The 10,801-nt window shown below is 43.4% G+C and overlaps 3 protein-coding genes across 3 annotated transcripts; 1 reads left to right on the top strand and 2 right to left on the bottom strand.

Moving 5' to 3' along the window:
- Positions 1 to 1,723: 1,723 nt before the first annotated feature.
- On the bottom strand, positions 1,724 to 2,551 carry LOC123441067 (abscisic stress-ripening protein 3-like). The gene is made up of 2 exons (XM_045117589.1): positions 2,295 to 2,551; positions 1,724 to 2,186 (listed from the first exon to the last, which is right to left on the bottom strand). The coding sequence occupies exons 1-2, from the start codon at positions 2,433 to 2,435 to the stop codon at positions 2,034 to 2,036; spliced, it is 294 nt and encodes a 97-aa protein (XP_044973524.1). The 5' UTR covers positions 2,436 to 2,551; the 3' UTR covers positions 1,724 to 2,033.
- Positions 2,552 to 4,702: 2,151 nt separating this feature from the next.
- Positions 4,703 to 5,198, bottom strand: LOC123445614 (abscisic stress-ripening protein 1-like). Its single transcript, XM_045122623.1, has 2 exons — positions 4,973 to 5,198; positions 4,703 to 4,876 (listed from the first exon to the last, which is right to left on the bottom strand). The coding sequence occupies exons 1-2, from the start codon at positions 5,123 to 5,125 to the stop codon at positions 4,712 to 4,714; spliced, it is 318 nt and encodes a 105-aa protein (XP_044978558.1). The 5' UTR covers positions 5,126 to 5,198; the 3' UTR covers positions 4,703 to 4,711.
- On the top strand, positions 5,172 to 6,442 carry LOC123442242. Its single transcript, XM_045118288.1, has 3 exons — positions 5,172 to 5,196; positions 5,293 to 5,372; positions 5,881 to 6,442. Exons 1-3 carry the CDS (start codon positions 5,172 to 5,174, stop codon positions 6,415 to 6,417), a joined length of 642 nt encoding a protein of 213 aa, XP_044974223.1. The 3' UTR covers positions 6,418 to 6,442.
- The last annotated feature ends 4,359 nt before the right edge of the window (positions 6,443 to 10,801 follow it).

A 10,801-nucleotide genomic window follows, 5' to 3' on the forward strand; every position in this document is an offset into this window, starting at 1 on the left:
ATTGTCAAAGTGAAGAGTTCAAAGGACAATATGAAGTCCAACAAACATATAAGAATGAGATTGAAGTCTGTCAGACGTTTGAGAAACTCCGGAGTGATAGCGTTGGATTACATCCAAACGGCTAAGAATCTGGCAGATCCCTTTACTAAAGGGCTATCACGTCTTGTGATAGATAGTGCATCGAGGGAGATGGGTATGAGACCCACATGAGTTGCCATGGTAGTAATCCAACCTATATGATCGGAGATCCCGTGAAGTAGGACCTGGGAAAACAAGCCAGTGGTGAACTGAGGAGAGTAACTTTACTAACCCACTCCGTTGGAGATGCAATGCTCTCGGATACTGTATGGTAGGATGACTACTGTCTTAATGTGCTCTAAAGCTTATGTGTAAGCAAGATGCTGTCCTACAGAGCGATCTTTGGAGGAACACAACTATATGAGCTTCACTGCTGGTCACAGTCTATGAGATTTGGGTGATCTCTAGTAAACTCATGAATAGGCCAGGAGTGTGACTAATATGCTCCACCCGAGGGGTCACCTTCGGCAGCCTTGTACTAGTAAGACTTGTGGTGAAGCTCCTTTACGCCAAACTGACAATTCAAGGCATAGTCCATTGTTCAGTTGTAAAGGAGTGTAGCTGCTTGCTCTAGATGAAGCTCAACCTTAACAGGTCTTCACTGAAATATTGGTATATTAAAACAATGATTGGAATGAGGGAACACGATGTGCCCTTGAGATCTGGTGGGGGATTGTTGAAATTAGAGATGGGCCTTAGGCCCATAAGACAATTTCAGAAAAATCTCCGAGGGCCCATGTAGGTGGTGGCATGACAAGGTGGTGGGAAGTTTAGTCCCACCCCGCTAGTGGAGGAGAAGTTGGACCCCTTTATAAGGGTCTCTCTTCCACATGCTATTGGAGAGTGAGAAGAGAAGGTGCTCTCGCGCACTCCTCCTCCGCCGCCCGCCACGCCACGCCTCGTCACGACGCGCCGCGGGAATGAGCCGAGCTCATACCTACGCCCTTATTTTTGTCGGTCAGGAACGGAGAATTCGTAACAGACACGGCACGATCCGAGACGTCGGATCGTGGGATGTTACCGACTCGGACGTGGGTTCGGCCCACGTCTCTCCTCCCAGCCGCCTTTATAAGCAGGCTATCGCCTACCCTAGCCGACACGAGAATCAGATCGCATCTGCGTCACGCGTTCGTTCCTTTTGCTGCTGCTGTCGCCGGCGACTCCGTCCCGTTTACCGCGTACACGGTCGACGGGAGAGCATGCCTCCGAAACCCCGCCTCTCCGGTTCCTGTACGGGAGAGGGGCGATTAGGTTTTTGGGGAGTGATCACGCGACTGCTCGCCTCCGTCCGTCTGCTTCGTCTACGTCCGCGTCGCCCTCGTCATCGCCATGTCTTCACCAAGCGAAGCTGACCGTCTCGTCCGCGAGAAGGCCGAAGCCGAGAAGAAGGCGGCAGAGGATGTTGCCGCCGCCACCGCTGCTGCTACGGTCAATTGGCCGATCGGAGGGTATGATATGTTTATCTCTCTCTTGTTTCTGTCTGCACTAGTAGTACTGCCTATATGCGTAGATGTTTCTGCTAGATGCGTAGTACTTGCTAGTATACTCCGTGATCAGTATGTCAAGAACCTAGTCAATGCCATGTTAGTAATTATTTCATGGATTAATCTACTAGAAAAATTGTCTATTTACTCAACAGTATTTATAGTACTTGCCTCACAGAAAAATGTATTTATGAACTAAGCGAAATGGCATGCTCGAGCATACATTGGTACATATATACATGTGTGATCGATGATGCATCGTCCTTCATACTTCATAGTCACCAAGAGTGCATGATCGATGATACGTCAACTTTCTAGTAGTTAATACAAGAGTGCATATACAACGGAAAAGACGTATATATTGTGAACAATAATACACCATGAAACAAGACAATAATGGAAAGGTCATAACCGTATAATTAAGTAGCTAGAGTGCTGCCGCCTATACATGGCATATAGTACGTGCCTAGATCAATGGCGGCCGTGCTTCTTGGCGTCTTTCTTCTTGTGGTGCTCGTGGAAGGCGAAGCCGACGCTGCCAACAGCGACCGTGGCGGCGATCTCCTCCTTGATCCTGTGTGACCGGGCATTCTCCGGGTCCTTCTTCACCTTATGCTTCTCGTGCTGCAGTAGCAACAAAAGTTCAAGACATTAAGTAACCAAAGTAGAGCTACAAATTATGACTGTAAAATTGTGATAGCAAGAGTAATAATTCCAAGGATATATACATACCAGCGCGTATGCTCCGGCTGCGACGGCGCCGAGCTGGGCGAGCTGCTCCATGTGCTTGTGGTGCTTCTCCTCCTTACGGTGCTGCTCACCGCCGGCGTCGGTCTTACTGCTGCTGCTGCTGGTGTTGCTGTGGCGCCCCATTACCAACGAACTAGATTTGAGAAAGCTCAGCAGTCAATAGAATAGCGATGGGGTGAGGTGATCTCCACGGGCCGGTTGTATATATGATCTGATCTCTGTTGCTTTGTGCTTGGGTCTAGGGTCGGGCGTGTTCTTATACAGCGCTATAGCATTGTGCACGGAGGCAAACGCGTCAGCTTCCTTAACCAGTAGGCAACACAACACGTACGTAGATCTGTTTTTGTTTTAGTTGACTATAAGTACTGGTTTTTGGCTGTGGGATATTTTGCTTTCTGACATATGTGCGGTAGGTGCCGCACATTAGATCTCTCGTGAATTGCTTTCTGATCGAAAGTGACATGTACAACAACATGGCTTAACCGCGTCGGTGGTTGATAGGTGCAATAATACAACACGGCTAAGGCGTCTGGATTTTCTGACCTAGTCAACATGCTTATATATCTAAGATTGACTTCTCGTTGATGTTTTACGTAAACCGGTGTTGTACAATGTCTTTCATCCATGCACCAAATAGACAAAGTAGCAGCTTCCCTTTTTCCAGGTAGCCAAAGCAGCATTTTTATCTTTGATATAATTATTATTAGTACATCCTTGAAGCCTTCATTTAAATTTGTTAAACAAAGTTGCTTGCCTGAAGAGGAACTATAATGATTATTTCTTTCAATCAAGAAAGAGCTTTGTCAACAGAGTTGCTTACTACGGAAAGAAAGGGTTTATGACCACGCCGATGTTGGTGGTCGTCGATGGTGGAGTTGTAGTCCCTGGCTCACAAGGAGTGATGGCAGTGGAATCAATCACCAATCTCAACGACGCTTTTCTCCTCAACAACGTGTGTATTGGTGTGAATATTGGATAGCCAAGTCGACCGAGGTGCACTGTTGATGCGGGCGTTTTTGCAACGATTTTCACCCAGCTTTTCATGAATTAAGATCTTTCAAGGCCGACTTAGGAAAAACTTTTGTTAGAATTGATCTAATGATTTCTTGCCTCGCATACTTTTTGAATAATATTATAATTATTGATACGTACTAATAGAGTGAGGTTATATTGTTGGTTTCGTCTGGTCTGTCATGCGTGCTTTATGAAAAAGCCCCTCATCATGATGAAAATCAGAAAGTAAAGTGTTTTGGAGCATCGATTTCCACAATAAGAACTCGGCAAGGAATACAATTGCAGAAGAGTTCACAGCCAAGTCCTTTTAGCCAGGTACAAAACTCTGCAAACACACTGGGGGACTTTTTTTTGTTATCCTTGTTGAGTTTCATTGGAACTCGGGAATGTTGCTGAATCCAATACTTGTTTGCGTGCGTGTGTGTGCGTGTTACCATGGTTCAAGGGGATTTTGTGTTTTCGCAAACATCTGATTCCCAACCTATGTTTGCATGTAATTGCTATTTTATCCATTTCCACATGTACTTGCTTCCTTATTCGTCTCGGTGGTTTGCTTATACATTTTTGCTATGTTAAAAATACGGAAATAAATGTGATAGCGCCCATTTCCACTTGGTTTGCATCTTTATTGACATCAAAATCTTTTCTATCTCAAGATAGCTCCATAAGTTGGTCAGTTATAGACGCCTGTGGGTTGCTTGGCTTAGACTTATACTTGTTTGGTTTGCTATCTGTTTTGTAATAGGCCTACTATTCCTCACATTAGGGGTGTCCAGGTTTTTGCCCAATATTTACGTTCCCACGACGGGCGTCCGGACACCGGAGTTGGTTTCCTGGTGCTTGGATTCACTTTTCCTTTATTGTTCGTCTCTGGTAAAACCCTAGACTTGATGTATCTGTGTTATGCTTTTAATGAAAAGGGGATATCCCAGTTCAAAAAAGAAGAGGGTAAGTACGATATGTACCGCAGTAGAGTATTTTCAGTTAGGTTTTACACCTTTTGCTAGAATTGCATACTCAAAGAGGAGTACTGAAATTTCTGTTAGGACTTAGGAGACAAGCAATTTACGTGATTGAGATTTGCCACAAAGCTGAAGCAACGGAGAGTCGGCAAAATGTAAATATTTTTTTTGGGGGGGGGAGGGGGGGTGAATGTACTTCAGGTACAAGCACATGTACCGATGTACGTGGCACCAAAGCAAGAATGTAAAGGAGGTAACATATACTCCCTCCGTCCCAAAATAACTGTCTCAACTTTGTACTAGCTCTTATACAAAATTGTATTAAGCTTAAGACACTTATTTTAGGACGGAGGGAGTAGCTGTGAAGAACGAGATGAAGTATTGCACGATGAAACTCCAAGTTCCTAGCTGAGCTGGAACATATCAGTGGTCACCGGCGGTGGCGGCATTGCTCTTAGCCTCCTTCTTCTGGTGCCGCTCATGCAAAGCGAGGCCGGCGCTGCCGACCGCCAGAGCGGCGGCGACCCCTCCCCTGACCTTGTGCTCCTTGGCCTGCTCCGGCACCTTCTTCGCCTGATGCTTCTCGTGCTGCACCAGTTTAACATGCGTGTTATAACCACTAGTATATATATGACGCAGTGACGGATGTATTTGTGCCAAGAAAAGCATATATAGAGATCGTACCAGTGCGTAGGCTCCGGCGGCGACGGCGCCGAGCTGGGCGAGCTGCTCCATGTGCTTGTGGTGCTTCTCCTCCGTGCCTTTGCTGGCGGCGACCTTCACCTTGGACGACTCTTCCTCCGCCGCCGGCTTGCTCTTGTGGAGATGGTGCGCCATTTCGATCTGTGGATGGTTGTGACCTGTGACTGAGCAGATGCTAGCTATGGCGTCCAGTAAAGTTTCTTGGGGTACGTATCTATTGGATGTGTCATGAGATGCCTAGAGTCTGCCGGGTATATATAGGATTCAAATTTATGCTCGTTGACCCATTAAAATTTGCGTAGGAAGCTTAAAGGAAAGTGCATGCCGGTCCTTGTTTACAAGTGTGAAAAATCCAAGATCAGATTCACCAAATAATCCACACGTTTGGAATGGATCAGACGATCAAAGCCTTCGCTAAACAATCCACACGTTTGGAATGATTGGGTCCAGATCAACTAAGGCGGTTAAGCATGCAACTCCACCGTTTTGGACTTTTTCATTTTTATTACGGGAGGTGCATGTGTGTCACTTTCGTCAGATGGCACACAAACGGAGAGATTTGAAAATTACACATCACCTTCCTGCTGGCTTCTTCCTTCGTACGTTCTCCTTTCGTTCGACTTCTATTAGGCCCTCTCACATTTTGCCCTTATGTTTAATCATATATCTTGTAATAAAATATGAATTATCTCTCCTAATAATAAAGCGCGGAGTGCTTCTGTCGTCCGTCGCTGGCGGTTTTGCAAAACAATCCCTGTCTTTTCAAGTAATTAATCCGCCGTTCTTTTTTAAGTGACTAATCAGAAAAACGTTTCGTTCTTACAAAAAGAACCTTGCGTTTTGCAGTATTCCATCCAAGATCCTTCTCTCAAGATAAGGTTTCGTTTTAGGGGCCGGTGCGGTGCGCGGGGTGCCACCAGCACCCGTCCGCCGCTACCGCCACCACCAAGGCGCGGGAGAAGCCCAAGGGCGCGCGCAAGCTGCGCGCCGCCGACGTCGCACTCAACCACCGCCTCGTCTCCTGGCGCGTCGGCGGCGGCACCGAGGACGGCCCGGCCGCCACGGGCGGGTACAACTACACGGGCACCTCCACGTCCGCCGTGCTCGCCCACCTCGCCGGCGGCAACAACTGGCACGCCGAGGACAAGGAGGAGGACGACGCCGATCTCGTAGCCGCCGCCCTGAGGGGGATCTCTGACCTGTACGACCTCATTGTCAGCCTCCAGGCCGCGCCGGGCGGACAAGAAAATGACGCAGACGGCACGGCGACAGCGGCGGACACCGACGAAATCGAGGAGCAGGATGCTGAAATTACCGACGATGTCGACGAGGACGAGGAGGAGGACGACGACGGGTTCTGCATGGTGCGGGGCATCACCATCGCGCTTGAGTTCTCCGACGGGGAGGAGGACTGGATCGTGGTCTGATCCGAGCTCATCTCATTCATTTGCAAATAAGATGGCGTGCAACAGAGTTCAGCCGCCCGCACCCCTCTGCCTCTGCTGCTGCTGCTCAATTCCATTCAAATCTGCATCTGCATCTGCTCTGCTCCTGTTAATTCATTGTGCCCCTGTGTGTATACTGGCCGTGTGTGTATACCGCTCTGTTCCTGTTAATTGATTGTGTCAGCTGTGCGGGATCAGCGGTGCGGGATCGGCCGAATCTCTGGGCATGATGCAGGTGGCGAAGACTTGGCGGTCGGAATCGGGTCAGAGGCGAGACTGCTGGCCTGATCCGGAGCACACAGTCGACGACTGGGGCGGACGACCAGATTAAGCTGACGACGTAGGAGCTCCAAGGCGCCAGGCTCCTCGCTGATTAGGGGGTGCTGCCTTGGCCAGCCGCCACGGCCCCGTGCACGTGCTGCTGTTCTGGCTGGGTTCAATGCAGAAGAGGAAGAGGACCAGCGGTGGGTGGAGAAATGGCGATCTGGCCATCTAGGTAAGAGAAGGAGAGAAGTGGAGCTGAGATAAGACAATGAGTGGGTCGTCGATGCGTTTCTTTAATGAATGAAATGAAATTGGTCTTGTATAGACTAGAATCTACTAGATGAAGTGTGCTAGCATAGATTGTTTATTTTCTAAAGTAGCACTGAATTATTACTTGATGTTGTTTATTGTTAGTGCATTATCAGATGCTCCCTCTGTCATAAAATAAGCCTCTTAGTATAATTTTATACACAATTTTATACTTCTTACATTTTAAAATATAAATTCTTTTAGAAATTTTAACACGGACTATATACAGATGTATATAACATATTTTAGACTGCAGTTTTACTCATTTTGCTATGTAGTTTATTTTGAAATCTAAAGACTTATATTTAGGAAGGAAGGGAGTATTATAGTTATTATAAAGTTTAGACAATTATTTTAAGACGAAGTGAATATAATAATTAAAAGTGAGTGAAATATTGAAAAGACGTGTTTCTTAACGGAGAAGATATTTGAAGCATGTCGGTACTTGCTAACCATCAAGATATTCCTCAACTCTGGATGTCATCGATGTCATCGGTTAGAAAGGGAGGAGAGAGCGAGGGGTGAAGAATAGAGAGAATGCAACAACTGTGCATCTTGCTTGAACCCTATTTCGTCCCGCACGACAGCTGGGAGGGGGAGCACTACCCTCTGTTGTATCGTATGTCCCCAAGTTATGCGTACCGAATCCTGGTCCTCACCGAGGACTGATGATAATGTCTAGAGAAGTAGTCATGCTGGCGTGGAGGGTATGCTCGTGTTGTTGGTGCCAACGTGTCAACAAAAGAGTGGTAAATATTTTAAATTATTTACTTTCTGTTCATCATATTTTCAAAATGGTAAAGCATAAATATGAATTAATGTTAATAGAGAGATTGTGAGATATAAGAATTGATATATGATCTATTTAAAATTGTTACGTGTATGCGAATGATGCACAATTATTTCCGCATCGAAGGAATAGCCACAGATCGATAAATGGTTAGATTTTCGTTATTATTCTTACACAAGGTTAAACAAAAACAAATTATTACACATAATTTAATTTGTTTAGAGCGCGTTTAATAAATAGGTATTATTATTAGAGAAAAAAATTACGAGCTTTTTAAATGTAATGAGATCTTCATAAAGTGGATTAATTTATTTTATACCCGGTGCAACGCACGGGCATTTTTACTAGTATATACCAAAATGTGTAACTCAAAATATCTTTCAAATACGAATCCAATAATTTAATTTTTGTAATATATCACTTAGTGTAACTGACCGTATACTTTGGCAGTTTGAGATCAAGCACTAGTAGAAATAAGGGCTTTCGTCCCAGCTCGAAAAACACATTAGTCCCGGTTCCATTACGAACCGGAACTAATGTTAGCATTAGTCCTGGTTCGAGCGGCAAAGGCGTCGGTCGGGCATTAGTCCTGGTTCAAATGAGACCTTTAGTCTCGGTTCGTGTCTCGAACCGGGACTAAAGGGTTTGGAGGCTTTAGTCTTGAACCGGGACTAAAGGGTAGACCTTTAATCCCGGTTCGTGACACGAACCGGGACTAAAGGGGTTTAATTTTTATTTAATTTTTCTGATTTTAAATTTCTGTTTGTAGTTTCTGTTTTAAATTGCTTATATCTTTTAGGATATTTGATGTTTTTGATTGATTCTTCTTGCATTAGATTCAAATTTTTGTCTAGTTTCTGTTTGTGCCATTAGTTTTCAAATTTGAATGGTTTAAATTTCAATTTGTTCAAATTTGCTTCAAACCCAGTTTGAGAATAACTTGAGTTTACAAATAGTTTTTAATTTAATTCTTTTTGCTCCCACTCATGTGTTAGACTGTTGTCACAGTGAGATTTATTTGGTTGTTTTTAGAATAATTTTAATTAGAATTTTAATTAAAACAATATTGTTTTGCTTATATAGTTGTTTTAGTCATTTAATTGTTGTTTTTTTATTATTTTTAGTTAGTTCTTTCTGTAGATTTTAACAAGTTGTAGTATGGTGTATATTGAATGCACAAAAAGTCTAGAGTTGAAATAATTTTTTAAAAATGCCTTTGTAGCAGATGGGTTTTCGTCTGAAACCTTGATACTTCGAAGGAGATGATCGAGTTTGTACACGAAGTGCATCCAGTTTTTGTCGTAACCCACTCAACTTTATAGCACATGGCATGGGGTGAAATGATGGTACCATAACAAGTTTCAGCCTTTTCAGAGTTCATTTGTAGCGTTTTCCATTTCAGAGTCATTCAGCTCAAAAAATCATTAAATGCATGGAAAATAGAAAATGAGGTGAGAAAGGGTTCAAAATTTATGAGGAGGCTTTGAATGATGCATATTGAACACGCAAAAAGTATCAAGTTCAAATAAGTTCAAAAAAACGAAATCCCTTTGTAAGAGATGAGTTCTCGTTCGAAACCCTGATACTTCGAAAGAGATTGTCCGTTTTATACACGAAGTGCATCCAGTTTTTGTCGTAACTCTCTCAACTTTTCAGCACATGCCATGTGGGTGAAATGATGCTACCATGCCAACTTTGAACCTTTTCAGAGTTCATTTGTAGTGCTTTTCAATTTCAGGGTCAATTAGCTCAAAAAGATAAGTAAATGCATGAAAAATACCAAATGGAGTCTGAAAATGTTGAAAATTTATGATGTGCCTTTGAATGGGCATTTTGAACACACAAAAAGTATGGAGTTCAAATAAGTTCAAAAAAATGAAATCCCTTTGCAAGAGATGAGTTTTCGTTCGAAACATTGATACTTCGAAGGAGATGGTCCAGTTTGTACACGAACTGTATCCAGTTTTTGTCGTAACTCTCTCAACTTTTTAGCACAAACTATGTGGGTGAAATGATGATACCATGCCAAGTTTCAACATTTTTAGAGTTCATTACAGTGCTTTTCAATTGCATGGCCGTTAAGCTTAAAACAATCATTAAATGCATGAAAATAGCAAATAAAGTTAGAAAGGGTTAACTCTGGCTTGGTTAACCTTGGACGAGGACTCTAGCGGGGACGGTGCTAGCAGATGTAGTCGATGGGTATGATTGGACTCTTGGCTAAAGGGGATTCTGAAATTTTCAAACTCTACCCCCTGAACCGTCTTTTTTAGTTTTGTAGAAAATAAACAAAAATGATAAAATCTTCAAAAAATAATATCCTTTGAAATGTAGTTAGGTTTTAGTGTCTAGCTGGTATATAAATTTTGAGATATGAATTTTGATCTTTTTGAAAAAAAAGGGAAAAAATGTAAAACGGCCATAACTTTTGCATACGACGTCCAAAAAAAGGTTTAATATATAAAAAAACTAGAGAAAAATTGGGACGCGATTTCACCCGGGCTTGCCCGATGAACTTTTCTCATATGCTCAAAATTTCAAATGGAAAAAAAGTTTTTTCAAAAAGAAGTTTTTTTCCAAACAAATAAGAAAAAAATAATTTTATTTAAAAATATTAGGTTGTTTTAATTGAAATTCACTATTATTGTTACTTATTAGGTTTATTTTAATAATTGTTTGTAATTCAAAAAATTAAATCATGTGACATGACATCAAGACCCAGGTTGTTTATGATTGATAGCTTACTATTGTCAGGAAAACAACAAATGCAGACTTGGCAACTATGAACGATAAAAACCAGAAAGTTAAGCATGCTCGGGCTGAAGCAGTGAGAGGATGCATGACCGACGGGGAAGTTAGACGATTTGAAATGAGTGAACTAGAACTACAGGTCCTCCCTCCCCCTCCCTCCCAACCCCGCCACGTGGAGGGCCATTAGTTCCGGATGATTAGTCCCGGTTCCTGAACCGAGGCTAAAGGCCCTTTTTCTACTAATGAAGATCA

Source organism: Hordeum vulgare, chromosome 3H, assembly GCF_904849725.1.
Source record: "Hordeum vulgare subsp. vulgare chromosome 3H, MorexV3_pseudomolecules_assembly, whole genome shotgun sequence".
NCBI classification, from domain to species: Eukaryota; Viridiplantae; Streptophyta; class Magnoliopsida; order Poales; family Poaceae; genus Hordeum; species Hordeum vulgare.

What these genes read in the sequence shown, in the direction of transcription:
- LOC123441067 (XM_045117589.1), bottom strand. Translation starts at nt 2,435, where the DNA reads ATGGGGCGCCACAGCAACACCAGCAGCAGCAGCAGTAAGACCGACGCC. An exon ending in CAGCCGGAGCATACGCGCTG is followed by an intron (nt 2,187 to 2,294) that starts GTATGTATATAT and finishes TTGCTACTGCAG; the next exon opens with CACGAGAAGCATAAGGTGAA.
- LOC123445614 (XM_045122623.1), bottom strand. Translation starts at nt 5,125, where the DNA reads ATGGCGCACCATCTCCACAAGAGCAAGCCGGCGGCGGAGGAAGAGTCG. An exon ending in CCGCCGGAGCCTACGCACTG is followed by an intron (nt 4,877 to 4,972) that starts GTACGATCTCTA and finishes AAACTGGTGCAG; the next exon opens with CACGAGAAGCATCAGGCGAA.
- LOC123442242 (XM_045118288.1), top strand. Translation starts at nt 5,172, where the DNA reads ATGGCGTCCAGTAAAGTTTCTTGGG. An exon ending in GTCCAGTAAAGTTTCTTGGG is followed by an intron (nt 5,197 to 5,292) that starts GTACGTATCTAT and finishes AAATTTGCGTAG; the next exon opens with GAAGCTTAAAGGAAAGTGCA. An exon ending in ATTCACCAAATAATCCACAC is followed by an intron (nt 5,373 to 5,880) that starts GTTTGGAATGGA and finishes GTTTCGTTTTAG; the next exon opens with GGGCCGGTGCGGTGCGCGGG.